Below are 18,627 nucleotides of genomic sequence, written 5' to 3'. Positions count from 1 at the left end.
TGCTCTTTACGTAACTTGCACACAACCTTTGCTCCACATTGTGCATGTGCATAGACCAAAATATAACATGCCTGTACATTTATAGTAAAACCTTTATAGTGTTATTTGGGGGTAAGAAACAATGATACAATGTGATACCACTCATGTACGTTTTGTTGCTGATTTAAAATATGTTCCTGAAATATAAGTTTGGCAAATTGTTTTAGATTTTGGTATTTCTCAATTAGATAGGATCTGTACTTGCATGACTGAAAGTCAATGAGTTCCCAAGATCGCTGCCTGGTGAACGGTCATGCTTAGAAAGAAAAATAGGCCTGTTTGAGGTGAAAAGAATGGCAATTACTTCAATTAAATATAATACAGCACTGTACTAGCACAGAGAGTGTCTGATTCTGGTGGTTTGAGTGTGGTTAGTAAATAAGATACAGGTTTTGGGTTGAAATACCACAAAAGTGGCACAACTCTTAGGTGAAGTCATCCATGAGTGTTTGGGTTTTAAATGTCTCTTAAATTTTGGTAGTTTTACATTCTGTGCAGTCACTATCTCAGTACAAAACACAAACCGAGTATAACTATCCTTGTTGCAAGTTAATCTTTATTGAATGTAGTCTGAGTGGTTTTTCTTTGTCTTCATGCTCATGGTTTTCCAAGAGTGAAGACATCACACAATGCATATGTTGAAACATCATTTTGCTGTTTAACACTGTAAAGCTTCTTTGACACAGTTTATATTGTATAAAGCTCTAAATAAACAAAGGTGACTTGACAATGAAAAATGAATTAGTGCTATAATATTGTAGAGTTTATTTGATCACACCTAATTTCTGATAAGCTGATAAGGCTATTTATTCCTCTGTTCCTATTATGCATGATTAAATGTTTGAATATATGATGGAAGGAAAACTATACATTGTTTTTTCCTCCCACTTGATATATTTCCATTATGAGTTTTGCATTGAAATATATTTTTTCTTCGCAACACATATTTGTTTTAAGCTAGGGTCACAGAGAGCAGAGGAAAACAATGCTGAATACAGCTAATCGTATAATCATACTTTCTGGGAATAGTAGAATAAATAGACTTCTAAAAAGAAATCCCTGCACGTCCAATCAGACTCTACAGTATTACAGTGTGAAATAATTGTCACTGGCTAGAAGCTATAAATGAATGTTGGAAAGACCAGATGGTGATTTTGCAAAATGGCGAACCATTATTGGCACAGACGTAATTATGTTTCACGCAAAGAAGTATCAACTCCGCAAATACCTACATTTAGTAACAAAAAAAAAAAAAGCAAAATGTTGAAATTAAAGTAAGAGGAAGCTGTTTCCAAATTCTGGTTCTTCAAGGCTATGTTGGTGTAAAAGTGCAAACTAGCAAAGATGTTAAAGATTAGGCCTACTCTCCTCTAAAATGTGGATAGTGGAAAACAGTAACCGTACCCACTCAAAGAGCTTTCATAGGCTTTTCAAAAGAGTCAAGTGTTTTTAGATATATTAGCATGACCTTAGAGAACAAGTCTTGTCAGCTAGTTTTGCCTGCGAGGGACACACTGAGAATTGCTTGACTGCTAAATGCATACCATGACTTCGAAACTCTCTGAAAAGTTGTCTGTGGTTGCTTTGAACTAAATCCCTAACTTCCCCCTCCCTAAGGGCTCCTCTCCGTCTGAATGAACAACCCTGCATCCATGTTCCGCCTTTGAGGCTTCATTCACGTCCTGATGGTCAGCAACACTCTCTTTGAAACACAGGAAGTCCAACCAATAGGCCTGCTGTTCATCACCAGTACGCAACAACAAAACCAGGATAGGGGGCACAGAATCTGCCCTGCCACCGAAAGTGCCTCGTGATCATCTAAATGGGGTGGTTAGGGTGGAGAGGGGGGGTGGGAGTCGATCCATTATTTGAACTCAGCCCTGGCTCTTATGTGAGCAGCTCACTGTTTGAATGGGAGCGATCAGCCAACCATAACAGACCATAATGCATTTTCTGCCTGATCCACAAGTCTAGAAGTGTGCCTCCGGTCCCCGGCACCGCTTCACATCAGCAAAGCGGCGGTCAGCGTTCACCATGGTGGAATAAAACTGCTACTCTTCTGCTGACATCACAATGCATCCATCACTGTCAAATTTGTATCCTAGACCATTTGACTAAATGCAACTAAATCCTTGTTGACTGTAAATGTAAATGACATGCTGTACGTAAGGAATTGCATACCACAATATTGTAATCTGACACCATGACTAACCATGCTTTTTATAATGAAAACAATATGTAAACTGGAACTATATGTGATATGTGTTTGTGAGAGGCTCTTTTACATAAAGACGTCGCTATCGGTCTTATGTTTTAAGAGTTATTTTTAAGTGCCTACAGCCCTTTCCTCTTATTCTCCTACAGGATTAGTATCCATCTTTTTGGGAAGGGGGAAATTAAGTTGCTGGATCGTTTTACAAGCCGTAGGGTAAGAAGGAAAGGAGCCAGACAAATTACTAAATGAGTCAAGTAGGGGGGCACCCAATTTCAGTTACCCTAGTTAGAACCATTCAGCCCAGGTAAGAGCGAGAAGGCCTGTGCCCGGCCCTCCAGTGCTAAAGAAAAGAAACCATGGAACAGGCAGCTCCATCAGTTATTTTCTTTGGCTCGACTACACCAAACAGACTGAAATCAAGCACACCTTAAAACAAAGCATTTACATTTACATGATTCCATTAGTGCTGGTGTGCACATTAATGGAAAGTCCGGACTGTCCCACACATTTATAATTTCTAATCAACATGAAATGCAACATCTTCATAAACCATACATAATCCGAATTAAACCAATTAATCAACGAGAAAAACGTTACCCATTAGGAATGGATTGTCTCATGAAAAATGGAGATTGGACAGAGGGCCAAATAGTTAGAATGATATGTGACATCAGCTGAGAAGGAAGGCCATTTAAGAGGTGGAGCAATATTTATATTTATTGAGAAGTTATGAAGACTAGCTTAAAAAAGAAAAATGGAGTAATAATGAACAAAGCACATTAAGAACAGGAAGTGCAAAGAGGAGGTTAATAAGGTCCATTTCGACTTCACATTGACTTTAACAAATGAAATGATGGATGTCACATATCAAAAGTTTAAACACTGTGATTTTATTTCCTGACAAGACCTCATCCATCAATGCGTGACAGTCATACTTGCTCTTTCTTTTAGAAATGACCTTGTGTCAGGTTTAAGAAAAATGACCCTCTTTCTTCGTCTTCTTCAGCAATTAATTTGCAGCTAAGAAAATCATTGTGCTGGAGTCTTGGAGGGACTCCTAAGCAGGAATGCTGCTCTTGAAAAGTAGTTATGACTTAATGAGAATTCCACTTGCAGCAGGAAGGAAGGGCTCAGAATGCGTGTCCCTCAGCGAATTGAACGAATGTTAATCATGATCCCTTCGGCACACGAAAAGCTCGAGCTTGGGCTGCTGAAGAAACAGAAGGAAAGAGAGAAATTGCTACAGAGTTAAAGGATTCATTTTGTCAGGGTATTTTTCACAGTTTCTTTGTAACTGCATCAGTGCAGAGATGTCCAGTGTTCAGGAGGTTACTTGGAAGCGAAAGTAGAAAGAAATAGCAAATTACATTGCAGCTATAGTTATTATTCCTTTGACGATCTGAATTGTGTGATGGCACAAATTCAACATCTGAATCAATCAATTTACGCTGAAACATGTTGAACATTGCTACTAGTAAACTACCCTTGAAAACAGCGGAAATACTTCTATGCTAATGTTAAAGTTAGTAGCATGTCTTTTAGCCATGTCCCAAAACTTGAGATGTCTTTTGTCTTGTAGACCAAATCAGTTGAGTTGTGTGATATTTCAGCAGATTTTTTTCCCATCGCTGTCATTTCCGGATAGCTTGAGTCCAGTATGCACTGCAAATAAACAGATGGACTGAATTTTCTGGGCCTGTTTTGATTAAGGGTTACATGCGTTCTCCAGACTTGCATGTGTGCTCTGACTTGCAGCCAGTCTGAACCAGTCTTTCTTTCTCTCTTTTTTGCCTGTGTGTGAAGGACACCTGGGCCCATATTGTTAAAGATTTCTAAGAATCCTCTCAGAGAGCTCCTAATTTAGCTTAAGAATTTCTACGTAGGAGTCGTATCTTAAAAGTGATTCAGGACCAGTCTGAGAGTAACTCTGAGTGAGGAAAAGACAAAAAAATGTATCTTAGTGAAAAGGCGGGGTTGACCCCATTATTAGCTATGACACAGTCTTTTGAAGACTGTGATTGGTTGGTTGTCCAAGAAGCAAATAAAATAGTTTATTTTTATTTTTACGCTTGTAAGACTAGGGTCTATTATAATCCCTCACATTGAAATTAAAGGTGTATTTTTTCCCATTTTATCATACTCTCTTTCTCACGCACACACATTATATATGTATATTATATTCTTTATTTTTTATTTACCATGCTGTCATACTTAACGTATTTTATAGGAAATGAACAGCGACACATTAAGGTTCTGAAAGTGCTGTAATTGTTTGTGTGATCACTTTGCTTACAGAAGGTTGTGACAGACCCAAATCATCACTTCTGCATCGTTGCATTTTTCCAGTTGCCAGATATGTTCATCTAGTTAACATAGTGATTATTTCAATTTCTGGCACTATGGCATTTCTGCCCGGTGTCGGAGATGTTATCTTATCTCTAATAAGATCGGTAACAAACATAATCCCTGCACCATCTAATGTGTAGTGTCTTACACTGTCATGCATTGTGCAACACATCTCTTCTCACTCTTCATTTATCGTCCATTTTCTCCACTGTTAAAGTAACTCTTAAGCCTCGCCCGTCCTTCTAACAATGTTGGACCTTAAGAACTCTTTTAAAGGGTTAAGATGCTTTCTGAAATATTTTTCTTTACTAGGATCTTTTCATTAATTTTAAGAGGAAAACAGCCACATTTCTAATAATTTTCTTATAATTTTATTACTAGGAGAAACTCTTAGCACTAAGAATTTTCACGAATACGTGCCCAGGCCTCCAGAGATTCTATCCCAGAGGAAATAATGCTTTCTGTCCCTTTTTGTTTCATATTATTTATGTTTGACAGAGCTCTTTGAGACAAATGGCTGCCATATGGAGAAAAGAAAAAATTGTGGTGCTTTTCCACTACAAGGGCTGGCCAGTCCAGGGCTACCCTGGGGAATTATTCCATGGATAAAACATAGAGAAAAGCCATCTATATAGCAAGAACTGATGATTTGGGACATTTGGATTGAATTTGAATTTATTGCTATTTTGCACCGGTACATTATACTTCAGCTACATTGGAATTATTGTGTGTTTCTCAGAGTCAGAGTTATAGTAAAATAATACAAAAGGTTCATACTTAAGTAGTATTACACATTATAAGGTAGTACTTAAAATACATAATATTGCACATTGTGGTAATATTTGACATTTTAAGGGAATAATAGGAGACAACTTTGCGACAGTCTAGAAATTCCCTAATGTTAAAATAGCTTAACATGCAAGCTGTATATTTTCCTAGATATTTATATGCACTGCAATCAGCTTCCTGATATGCTAGCATCTGCAGTTAGATATTAGTTTGGTGTTTAATGAGCAAAGTTTGGAAAATCTAGTATGTATTTAAGAACATGTCTTTGAGAACATGTGCATGCAAATTTCTCTAGATTACACATCACCAGATTCATATCACTGGGACATAACATTCTTGTTGGAATTTCCACAATGCATCTTAGTTTTCCCTCACTCACTCGTTCCGAAATAAAAATGTCTTCCATGTCTTGCCCCAAAGGGAGCAGCTGGGATAACTAATCCCCTCTGGGGCACCTGATTACCCCCCCCAACCAACCCTCCCAAAATCTCCCTTCCTTCCTCTCTTCCTTCCTCCATCTCTGTTCTAATGGCACCCTTGTTCATGCTGGACAAAACTGGCCCTTTGTGGCTGCTCTCGAAGCAACATTAAAAACAGGAATAGGGAAATTGTAAACAGGAGGCTTCTAGCCAACAGGCCAAGGCACACATCAAGCCTCAGAAGCCTACTTCAGTATAAAGCAGAGAAACAGACCCTTGTTGCTGAAGGGATTAAAAGGGCTGGGGGATTTCAGGAAAACTGCAGAGGCACAAAGCCAGTGGGAAGGGAGGGCTTGGTAAGGAGATACCTGCATTATATATCTACAAGCGGAAATCATACCTTTATTTATACAATGGCACGGGTGACTTGATATGGTATAGGTGCAGAGCAAATGGAATGACACTCACTGAAGCCAAACTTCAGGATGGCCAATCTGTCAGCTGGATAGTGGATCAGCCCACAGTGCTCGGCGCTGCTCAGCCAATATAAACTCAGGCTGCTTTGTAATCAGTGAGGCCGCACACACATGCTCATAGTTTGCATTTGATTGGAGTCGATTCTTTGCTTCACTGTTAATGTTTGTTTGGTGAGTTAACCAGGCTTGGTTGAGGGAGACTGATCTTAACTCTTGGTCACCAAACAGATATCCAAGGTGAATGTTTCGTCCACTACTGTTGCTCCACAGGCACGCTGAAATGTTTCTCTATAAATAGTGGCATACATAGCAGAACAATGGATTTACCACTGAGCATCAGATATACGCAGATTTGGGTCATTGCAAGTTTACCCCAGTTCTCGGGTTTCCACTGGTAAACTTGTCCATCTAATGTACTTGTTGTCTGCGTGAGAGTCACACTGACATGTGCTCTACAATGATTCAACATGACTCATCAAAAATTTATCCTGCGACTGCGGAAGGCACGTTGACAAACTTGACACATGGTTCTCTTGATGACACATCATTCCTCACCACTGCATGATAGCAAAAAATCTGGGCTGATTCACTTCATTCCAGCGAAACGCGATTAGGGTTTAGTCAGAAACTGCATTCAGAATGAATTACAAGATGCAGTTCTGCATCAAAACTGCATACTTTTTGAAAGCTCACATTACATTGTGCATAACACAATAAATTGAGATCGAACTGAGCCTTTACATGCCTTAGCATCAGAGACACATTTGATGTTAACTGTATGCGCATAAATAAAGATTTTTACCACAAGTGCCATCCATTTTTAATTAAAGAGCTCTCTCTGTTTCTGAAAAGAGAGGCACAAATTGAGGGTTGGAGGCAAAATCATTTGTCCCAACTGTGAGCTGCATTCTTATCTGTACCGACCAGGCTAAACTCCACAGCCACTGACTGCTTTGCCTTCAAAAGACATGCCATTTGCTGTTGAAGATACTGTGAATAAGTCATATGTTTATGAAATTGAAATATATTTAGTACGACGGCAAGGTGGTGTGTACAGGAGAATGATAACCTAATGTTTAAGATTTACTGCCTAGGAGAACACAGAGTATGTCAGGTTGGGGAGGCCTTTCATGAGCAATATTGAATCCCCTTTGAGGCCCTTGCTAGCCAACACCCCCCCGCCCCTCCCCGCCCCTCATCTCTTTGCCTCTCCGTATGATTCTGAACTTTCCATCGACTTGTGCTCACTGTGTGTGCTTTGAACTTCTAGCCGCTCTTTGAAGGAAACTCATAAAAAAAAAAACTTTTATTTGGGCCCGGTTGCTTTGATGGGTTTGTCACTTTGTACAATGCACTATTCCATCCTGGGGAGACAGTCTTGTGTGTCTGACAAGCTAGACAGGTTGTTGGGTTTGGACCGAGCAGCCCAGGGCTCAGAGGTAGCACCTAAAAATTAGCAAACCTGGTCTACTGCACACATTTAGGCATTTCACATTTTAACAGACTTGACACCCCTGTCTTAATGTGCTTACTGTAGTTCACTTTGATTATCATTTCTTGCTTTAAATTTGTATTCTTTCTAGTTATGGTCGATGTCTTGCTTCAAGGTCAATAACTGACAGTCTCAACAAGAAATCCTTGTGCTTGCTTTTTTTTGTGGGAGAATGTAGCACTTTGTACCACTTTGTTAGGAAGACATAAAGAGCAGCACTTAAGACAGTGGGACACCAGATAACCCGTGTTTGAACAATGCCTTCAAATTAATCCAGGAGAACAGTTTTACATGTACAAGTAACTGCTTTCAGTGGCCTGATCCACAGGGCTACTGCAAAGCAACGTTTAGACCCCTCCTTTCAAATTTATACTTGCTTTTCACCAGGACCAAGCAATTATAGCCTGGATCAAGGCGAAAGGAAGTGAGGAGAGTCCCGAGCCAGTTGGGCACAAAGGCAGTGTGAAGTAAAGTCGAGTGATGCATGGGAACCAACACTGAGAGATCTTTCCGGATAGGTTACCGAGCCCAGGAGCACAAAGGTGCCTCGTTGAGGTTGGCACTAGGCCAGCGTCGGAGCACTGCTGTCCCAGGTGTCGAGTGTCAGGGCGCCATTCAGCCCAGGAAGTGTCCCGTGTCGCCCTGTCCCCACGCCCATCAAAGGGGCTGCTGTGTGCTCGCCATCAACCTCAGCATGGCTCAATGTCCAGTGGGGAAAGACATGGCCAGTCGCTTCTTTCCCAGGACTGCAGGTACCTGAGCTGGATCAAGGAAGAGAATAGATGTGAAACAGAGCTTCTGCGGATTGGCTGAGCTTTCTGTTTCAACCCTCTCCCACGGTCACAAAGGAGTGAGAGGATACCCAGCGGTGAGAGGTTTTACTGGAAGTGGTGAGGATTAAGGGATGTGAATCACAAACTCCTGTTTGGACATTCCAGGCTTTTTCGAAAATATTGGAATGTTCTACATGATGTGTTATTGTGAAACCAGCTTAAAATAGAGTTTACATCAAACTTACATATTTGTGAATTTGCGTAATGGACAAACTGTGTATAAAGACTGGAGACGCCTGGTTTTTAATTTAGGAATTTAGGAGTTTTTAAAAATCTGACTTGACTTGAGGAAATAGACAGAGCAAACTGAATGTCACGTCTGCCGCTTCCCAAAAGGTAAAGTTGAATTAAATAAAGCTAAGTGTCACTGAGAACATCCATCAGGTTACCAGTCTGGCTAGAGAGTGACTTAATACACTGGGGACAATAGAACCCTGGGTGACTGTAGCCCACCTCTATCTCCATTTATTACAGAGTTCAATTTGGGGGAAGGGTTACCATTGATGAAAAATGGGTGAGGGCACTTGGAAAGGGAAAGAGTACATGTTGTTTCAGGTGGCCTAACTTGCAGGCTTCCAGCTGGCCCCAGGAAGTAGCCCTTGAGGGTGGTATTGGCAGCTCATTAGCAGAGATCAAAGCCACGCACTTCCTCCTCTACTCAGCACCCTCCACCTAGATCCCCCAGAGCTAATCTGATTGATATGCAGACAATAGGGCTAATTAACAAAATGGAAATTCTAGAGAAGCAGCTAAACCCCTGGACATATTGAGGATTTCGGGTCAGTACACTACGGAAAATGTAACAAATTCCTAAGGGTGCAAATGATGCGGATATCACCGGAGGTTAGCACTTACTCGGTCCATTGGAATATCCTACTTCCTAATCTTATTTCACTGACTGACACTCAAAGCCCTTCTGCTCATTAATCATTAATGCTGAACAAATAAATAACTAGAGTAACATCCAGGGATGTATGCAAGCTTCACCTTCATCATTCACAAAATTGCTGTCTCACAGGAAGTGGGCTGCTGATGGGGATGGTTGCCTCCTCCCAGCTGGAGCTTATTTTAGCTGATAGCTTGTCAACAAAGGCCTCTTTGGGATGGATAATGCTGATCCACTGTGCTTTGCTTGGGCCAGCATTGCTGATTCAGGTCTCAAATATAGCTCCCCGCTGTTAGTGACTCCATGATGCACTACTAATGAAGGTCAGGCATTCTCATGTCAACAAAGTGTGCAGAGGACAGCACGCAGGTTGCCCTTATGCTTTACCACCCAACCGCACTGAATGACATTATGGCCAGATGTATAACTTCTTACTCAAGCCTGACAGAGCACATATACGTACAACATATAACTTCAATAAAAATGGTTCAAGAAAACTAAGCTATACTTTATAGATAAGATCAGGTTGTTTAACAAGAGGAACAGATGATGTGTAATTAGAGGCCTCGCACATTTATTTTGATTTTATCCAGTTCTACAGGCTGAGAACCAGCTGCTGTCACAGGAAGTGGGTACTTGTCATGTATGCAAACACACACAGACACACACACATTTGTTTTTATGAAAAGTGGGGACATCCCATAGACGTAATGGTTTTTATACTGTACAAACTGTATATTTTATGGCCGTACACCAACCCTACACCTAACCCTAACCCTCACAGGAAACTTTGTGCATTTTTTCTTTCTCAAAAAAACTCATTCTGTATAATTTATAAGTGTTTTGAAAAATGGGGACATGGGTTATGTCCTCATAAGTCACCCTCTCCTTGTAATACCTGTGTCATACCCATGTCATTATACAGAGTTGTGTCCTGATATGTCACAAAAACATGCCCACACACACACACACACACACACACACATAAAAAGGCTGTGTGTCCTTTCTGGTACCAATTTCATATGTTTATTTCTCCTTTCTTGCTTTTTTTCTCGATTAAGGCTCTATCAAGGTTATTGTGTCTTGCACTGATGGTGAGTAATGGGAACTTTGTGATGTTTTTTTGTGTTTGTGTGTTTTGGATAATGGGGTACTGGTGTGGGTTCTCATGGGAGGGGGAAGTCTGCTATGCAAGGGGAATGGCGCGTGGAATGACCAGAATGCTTGTTGCCTGAATGGCAGGTCCACGCCCCCAGCAACAGGTCACGCTTCATCGCTAGTTTGTCCCATGGGTGAGAGTTCAGGGCCGCTCCTGTCAGTTCTCTGAAGAAGGGTCGAGGGTCACCATCTCACCAAGAGCTCGGCTTTCCCTTCTGTATCAGCAGGGGACCAGAAAGGGCCTACCCCTTCTTCCCACACAGGCCCAGATCTCCAAAGACTTGCATTCTCTGCATATATCCCTCACACAAGCTCCTTCCTGTGGGCTTGGCTTGAAACTGAGGGACCCCCCCAATTGGCCACAGGCTGCTGCTTTTTAAATCAGGTCACCACTCTAGTCTGGCCTGAAAGCAACAGCACATATTTAAGTAAAAGTATTGAGCATTCATGAAAAATTAGACTTGATTTTATTTTTTCTTTATTTCAAATTTTTTCTTTCATTTATGAAGCCAATTAAAGCACTAGGCGATTAAAATTTATGCATAGTACAGCGGGGTCGTTAATTTAGAATTTTTGGAATTAGAAACTACAATCAAATTTAAAATGCTTTATTTATTAAGATACATACATAAATAAATTCCTTAACGATCTAATCTTAAAAACCAAAACTTTTCAACTCTAGTAAAAAGTATTTATTAAATTTATTTCACACTAAGTAAAAATAAAAACTATCAACATATTTACTAACATATAGCTTACTGATACTTACTGATTCATACATTTGAATTAAACTTTATTCGGAGTAATACTTGTGCACTATGCACATTGCTTAATATTAAGCTTAAAATGTGTTTTAATGTCACTATTGATGAGGACTATATGATCTTTGCATAATATCAGTTTTTAAATGTTCAAATATTCAAAGTGTACTAAAGTACTTGCAGTAGTTAAACTTGAGCACAATCAAATATACTTCAGTACATCTTTAGTTGGACTTCAGCACTACATTTGCACAATTCAAGTGGATTAAGTACAAGTCAGTTGTTCCAATTCAGCATGCAAAAAGTACAAATGCACTGCATTTTTATTAAGTACATAAATATGTATTTATAATATACTTAGCATGAAATAAATGTATTTTAAATATATTTTAGTAGGCTATATTTATGTTTCACTAGGGGGAAAATGAATAAATAAATAAATAAACCAATACATCAGTGATTTATCATTAGATTTAGGCTATATGACATTAGGCAGAAACCATTTCCATGGTATGGAGCCCATTGTGTATTGGAGATGTTAAACTGCAACATTTGATAACCCTATTCTCAGTTTGTGGTCATCTGCACCAAATGGAGTTCAAAGAGTGAATGTTCTATATTTAGCTCTGTCTCCTTCCCCCAGGTTGCCATCTAATCAATACTAAATGTGCTGTTTCTTTTTCTTTTTTTCATAGTTACATTTTAGTGGAGTGTACATTGCGCACAACAAATCTATATCAATAATGAACGCCTTTCTCTCCTAAATTTAGCACATCAAATAATGTGATTATATTTTTTAATATGAAAGCAGATGTTGTCATGGAAATGTGTTCTGGTGTAGAGGCTGCCCATTAACATCTGACAGCATTAGTCAAGCCACAAGCTGGGAACGATCCGTTGGGGGGATGAGTAGACACATGGATGTTAAAAGGAAAATTCACACACATTTCCTACTTGTGGGATCGTTACAAATCGACAACATCCTGTTCTTTTGTTGGTCCTGCATGACCTCATGCTGCTGCGTCATAAACGTGTTTGTGCTACTCCAGTGCAGCCTGGAAATGAGAAATGAAATGGGAACGCTTAAATGCAAACTCTATTACTCTCTATCCTTTTCCCCTTCCATTTTAAGCAAGACCTATCGTTCCTGACCTGTTTTCTGATTACCCAAAATGAGGAGAAAGTGCACGCCAACCGAGGCTTATAAATTAACCCGCGGTGATGAAACTCAAAAGTGTTTTGGACTAAAACGTTATCGTGCATCAACTGCGTCATATCAAAAATAACACATGACCACGGCAGTGTTCAAACTTTCCAGCCTACGCAGTTGCCTTAAATGTCCTTTCAAGATAATTAAGAATGCTTCCATACCGTAACAGGTCAGGACCTTTGGAAGACACGCGCGAATAATATATAGAAAACATGAATTAAAGCAGTAGTAGCCGCCTTCTTCATGTAATCCGCTTTGACATTGCCCTTGTGACGAAAACGAAAAGCCCCCATTCTACCATTCATGAATCTTGAAAGGGCGCATGCGCAGTAAAATCCGGAGCTCTCTCATTCATAAAAGTCTAACCCCCGAGTCGTAATGCCCTCCCATTCACAAAAAAAAAAAAAAAAAAACCCTGTCAAAGCATCTGCGCAGTACGTCTCTTACCCTCCCATTCATAAAAAGCCATTTCCCTCATGTAGTTGCAACATCGTATGGAGAAGACTGTGTCCTTACTGCAGTGCACATCGCACGGATAGTCATCCGGATTTTTCACCCTTCGTGGCTTCGTTTGGATCTATCTATCATTCTCTCTCTGGTACTGGAATATATTGCAACACTCTGTTCATCTGAGAAGAAATGATTTGTTTTCTAAAGCAAGTGAGTTTTTTCTTTATCTTAAAAATATATCAGTGTTTGAGTGTGTGTATTATTATTTTTATTATCATTATTATTATTATTATTATTATTTTATTTTATCTTTTTTTTTTTTTTTTTTTTTTTTTTTTTTTTTAAATGTAATCGAAGTGTCAAGGACAACAGGGAGTGTATATTCTCGCTTCAAATCGAGTCGTTTCCATTCTGCTGGTTTATCACAAAGCGCCGTTCTTAGCAACGCACTGTAGGTGTATTTGCGCCTTCTGTAAATATTTAACTACGGTAACTAACCACGACGGGATCGTGGGCGATTTAAGAATGAAATGTACACGTAGAACAGGTGAGAATTCGAGGTTAACCGTATACGCGTCGTTTCTTCGATCGGGGAAGCGCCTGTGTTGCGTATCATGATCGTTTGTTCGTGTTTTAACATCGCGTGACGCTTCTCTGCAGCTCGAAGCACTGAAGCTCATCTTAAGCATTCAAACTGTTTTAGCACTTAATGGAGATTAGTCAGAGACATATCAGACATAGCTGTCTTTATGATCCTTCGGGTTATTAGATTATACTGGTTCTTGTTAAACACGCCGTTTGATTTTTTTCTGCTTTGTATTAAACTCTACTTGTGGCACGTCAACATATAAATCGGCTGCTTTAGAGACCGCAGTCTTACAAGAGAAGCGCAGAAGCAACGCCACTTCAGTACATTACATAGCTGACACAAAAATCTAGCAACAGGTTGATATTTGTCATATCATATAGCCTACAGTTTTCTTCAGCTTTCTGTAGCAAACCGATATGCTGTGTGTAACATTTTAAAGAACCGTACAACGAAAACATTTCACTGGATTAACTGTTTAAAACGTGCTGCCGCGTTTAGGCGAGTATTTTACCTATAAAACTAGATTAATAGCGTCTGTTTAACTGTAATATTACTAATCTAACTTCATCAGCGTAGTGAACTGTAATTTAATTAAGAAAAGCTGCGAATCTTAACCCTAGTTTAATCTACTATATATGATTGTTTTATTCAGAATAAAACCCCTCCCATCAGAACACTAGCGTAGGCTTGTACTTACTACTAATAAATCAGATTGTGGAAGTGAAAGTTTATACAGCTTCCTTTTTTAAATCCTAATAATGAGTTGTTATTAAATATACCTAACAATGTTACACATGCAATTTTCTCTGTTATGCAAAGGGCCCATTTCAGATGTATTTGTGGTCTTTTTTCACACAAACCGATCGTTACGTTATCTGATTAGAATTCTGTGAGGGTGGTTTTCAGTACTAAGCTGTGCTGTGGTCTTTGCAGGAGTGCTAAATGCTGACCTGAGCTCTGGTATATGAGGAACACAACCTACAGATGGAGTCAAGGGTTCCTCACCACATTCCTGGAGTCTCCTCCTCCATCATGGTGCAACCTTTGCTGGACAGCCGCGTTCCCTATGGACGGCTCCATCACCCATTAACTATTTACCCTATTGACCAAATGAAATCTTTACATTTGGAGAACGACTACATCGACACCCCTGCTGTGATCTCACAACAGCCACCAAGCCACAAGGCAAGCAAGAGGGGGCAAGAAGTCTTGCTGGGAGCCCCCCACCATCCTCATCTGTCCCGCTGCGAGGTCCCGGATGCCACCACACATCCCTGGATTTCCTTCAGTGGTCGGCCCAGCTCTATCAGCAGTAGCAGCAGCACCTCATCCGACCAAAGGCTGCTGGACCACGCAGCTCCCACCCCTGTTGTGGATCCGTACACTACTGGCAATGGCCATGTAAGGACCCTAGGTGCAGAGCAACCCAAGGTGCTGAGCTCCAAGACTCAGAATGTGAAGGCGGTTGCGGCATTGCCAGTGGATAAGAAGCATGCGCTGTTGTGCGAGAAATGTGGCAAATGCCGATGCACGGAGTGCACTTTGCCCCGGGCCCTGCCCTCATGTTGGGTTTGCAACCAAGAGTGCCTGTGTTCAGCGCAGAACTTAGTGGACTCTGTCACTTGCATGTGTCTAGTCAAGGGCATCTTCTACCACTGCACTGATGAGGATGAGGAAGGTTCCTGCGCTGACAAGCCATGCTCCTGCTCGCACTCGAACTGTTGCGCACGCTGGTCCTTCATGGCAGCCGCTTCATTGGTGCTGCCCTGCCTGATGTGTTATTTGCCCGCCACTGGTTGTGCCAAGCTTTCTCAGAAGTGCTACGACGGCATCAGCCGCCCAGGCTGCCGCTGCAAAAGCACCCAGGCTTGCAAGGTGGCAGAGGTCAAGGCCTGTCAGCTGGGAAAACAGGCCTCATGATGGCCTGCCAGAAACGGAGAGTACAAAGTGACTTGCGAGCAAAGTTCACAGGACCTTCTCCGATAGCAGTGTACTTCCCAAAATCACGGTACTTAAATCTCACGCATGATCCTCGCGCTCAAGGCATCCGGCCGTAAATAAGTAGCAACATTTGACTTACCAAAGGGCACAACTCATTGTTTTACTCGTTTGTAAAGTACTACAACAAAGGAGAGACCTGCATTTTCTTCTCCTGGGGTTCTCGTGATGACCGTGGGATCAAAGACTTTGCCATTTCACCCCCTAGCAAAACAACTTGCTGACACAGAATGAGCAAAATGTCTGTTTGAAAGATTCCAATCCCTTCTCTGATGTTTATTTTCTCTTTGGGCGGCTTTGAAAAGCCAAACTAAATATCACCCATTCAAGAAAACTCTATACTTTGGCAATCCCTCTCCGGATCTGGCACTGCGGAAAGGTTGCATTGAATTCCAAGCTGATACACATGTCACAATCAAAATAACCAGACTTCATCTCTGTGCACAGTACATTTACAAGCTTGTTATAGAGCTTTATTTCTTCTGTTGTTTGAAGTGCAAACATGGGAGGTAATTTGGTTTCATTGAAGGATTCTAAGTTCCCTTGACACCATAGCCACGTGACAGGATGTTTTCTATCTTCTGCTGGGACAGATTGTTTGTTTTTGATGGCAAATGGGTAACATAGCTTTCATAATTCCCTTTGAAAACATGCCATAGCATACATAAACTTCCATAATGATTCTTCCAAATGTTAGCGGTTCAATTTGTTGTAGACAATGACCTCAGGGATCATCAGTTCATCTGAATCAAGTACAGCATGTGAATTCAGCTTGGAACTAGTCGTGTGACTCGAGATAAGGGAACGGGGCAGTGGTCAAAACAGCAATTCAGACACCAAGCATTCATAAGCTACCAGGAGAATCGGGCCAGTAGTTACGGGACAAGGAGAAGCTATAAAGTTAGCGTATACTACTCTGCCGCTTCTAAACAAAACATGCCAATTGTATCACCATTATAATGAGGCAAAAGCACAGTATTATGTACAGTAGCATGTACAAAGTGTTTCACTGTAGTTGGAAAAATTCCTCTAGTTTACTACGCACCAAACATAACGCTCTATGGACATGCCCTAGTATCGAACTGCTTTCTCCACATATATATTTTGTTATATGTATAGTATAGAGATTTTGCCAAAGGAGTGCACCATGGAGATTTCGTTGACCATTTTTTAACCATTTGTTTCCAAGTGGGCATGCATTGTTGTACTCTAGCCAATTAGTGGGAAAGTAAGCTCTTAAAGGTACGGTACTCTACTTCCCAGGATTCCTAGAGTCTGGGAGCACGAGGGAAAAATTGTCGGCCCGCTCGACACCAACCCACGATTCGCTGGTTTAGTCCCACATACTCCAACATTTGTATTTGTTGCACAAATCCGAAAAGCAGAAATACACTACTGTTCTTAGTCTTGAATGTATAAGGCTAGGGTTTAAGTCTTTTTGCAATCCAACCCGTGGATAGGTGCCAGAGTAGTTCTGAATGGAGAAGCTTGCATAGCTGCATAGGGAAGAGTTGCAAATGTACCATAGAGATCTTAGATTTCGACCTATGCAGGTTACACGTTCTTGTAAATAGTTTTAAGAAAGACTAGCTATATGTTTCAAATGTCCTGAGAAATTGCATGGTACAGTTTAATTACAATTCAGTACAAAAGTATATAAATGAATTATTATATTTTTGGGAGGGCTGGGGGTGGGTGGGGGTAAAGATTATGTGGCATAGAAGGTAGGGTGTTTAGGTATTTCGATTACAAGCACTTGATTTAGAAAAGTGTGCCAGGCAATAAAAAAATACCTCTGTTAATGCTAGCCATGCCTCATTAGCACGAGAGAGGCACGGCTAACTCCCGGTTCCTCAGTGCCCCAGAAACTGTAGATTTAATTGAATTCGCAGAGGGAACGGCGTTTCGTCACGCTCAAAGTAATGCTTTTTCACCCCAATGTGGCCAAGCATTATGTTTTTCCTCCTTCCTCCTAAAATGGTGCAACATCTTCAGTGCTTGATTGACATATACAGCTGCTGTGTGTGAACTTGTCTGGGAGGAACGGGGATCCCTCTCAAGTAACATTCCATTCCATCCTATTCGGTGTTTTGCTTTTTTGCCCCACCTTCTTGCTTTTATTTTTCATAACTTCACAATTCTGTCAACTACGATACAGCTGTAAAAAGTAAACTTTATGGCAGTTCGCCTAATATCCTGGCCTGCAGGATGAAATTGACCGATCTTCCTTCTGTCGAGCCGTTGCTGAGAGGTTTTCATCAGGACGCTGTGACTAAATCTATTCGTGGTACAGTTTCTTGGTCACTAGAAACCCATTCTTCTTTTTTAACCCCCTTTAAGCTGCCTTCCAAACTGGGCTTGTACTCTATGCGTTACTTTGGCTTCATAGTTCATGTTGAGGATTAAAGAAAAGAGCAATGTGCTTTTGTTTTGTTTAAAAAAGCAAAAAGGAAAAAAAAAATCTCTCACACATATGAAAATGTCCCTTTATAGATATATTTATTTTGAAGTTCTATTTTATATAGTATTTATTTAGATGCCTACATTTGTTTGTGAATAAAAGCTTATGTCAAAACGGAATGTACAATGAAATTGGAAAATATATATTGTTAAATATAAAACTCTGTGTGTTGTGTCTTCAGTGTCCCTGCATTCATACTGTACATGCTATTATCGAAAAAACAACAACAACAACAACACACACACACACACACACACACACACACACACACACACACACACACACACACACACACACACACACATATATATATATATATATATATATATATATATATATATATATATATATATATATATATATATATATCAAGGTAAAAATACTTAGGCAAAATGACTTAAGATATTAAGTCTTGTTTTCGGAAAAATGTATCAATTTTGTAAGAAAAAAAGGAATCTTAATTCAAAGGGATAACATGATTATTTCTCTGACCCCATTGGCAGAT

At 40.4% G+C, this 18,627-nt stretch overlaps 1 protein-coding gene and 1 long non-coding RNA gene across 2 annotated transcripts; one reads left to right on the top strand and one right to left on the bottom strand.

Annotated features, from left to right (window-relative positions):
• Positions 1 to 10,498: 10,498 nt before the first annotated feature.
• Positions 10,499 to 12,936, bottom strand: LOC127985724 (uncharacterized). Its single transcript, XR_008160684.1, has 2 exons — positions 12,786 to 12,936; positions 10,499 to 11,057 (listed from the first exon to the last, which is right to left on the bottom strand). It is a non-coding gene; the product is annotated as an uncharacterized LOC127985724 (long non-coding RNA).
• Positions 12,937 to 13,089: 153 nt separating this feature from the next.
• Positions 13,090 to 18,282, top strand: LOC127985718 (protein sprouty homolog 4-like). Its single transcript, XM_052587787.1, has 2 exons — positions 13,090 to 13,284; positions 14,597 to 18,282. The coding sequence occupies exon 2, from the start codon at positions 14,648 to 14,650 to the stop codon at positions 15,581 to 15,583; it is 936 nt and encodes a 311-aa protein (XP_052443747.1). The 5' UTR covers positions 13,090 to 13,284; positions 14,597 to 14,647; the 3' UTR covers positions 15,584 to 18,282.
• The last annotated feature ends 345 nt before the right edge of the window (positions 18,283 to 18,627 follow it).

The sequence above is a fragment of the Carassius gibelio genome, chromosome B21 (genome assembly GCF_023724105.1).
Source record: "Carassius gibelio isolate Cgi1373 ecotype wild population from Czech Republic chromosome B21, carGib1.2-hapl.c, whole genome shotgun sequence".
In the NCBI taxonomy this organism is placed as follows: domain Eukaryota; kingdom Metazoa; phylum Chordata; class Actinopteri; order Cypriniformes; family Cyprinidae; genus Carassius; species Carassius gibelio.
Note: the sequence above shows the minus strand (reverse complement) of the source record. Positions and strands in the feature narration are given on the sequence as shown.

What these genes read in the sequence shown, in the direction of transcription:
- LOC127985718 (XM_052587787.1), top strand. Translation starts at nt 14,648, where the DNA reads ATGGAGTCAAGGGTTCCTCACCACATTCCTGGAGTCTCCTCCTCCATC.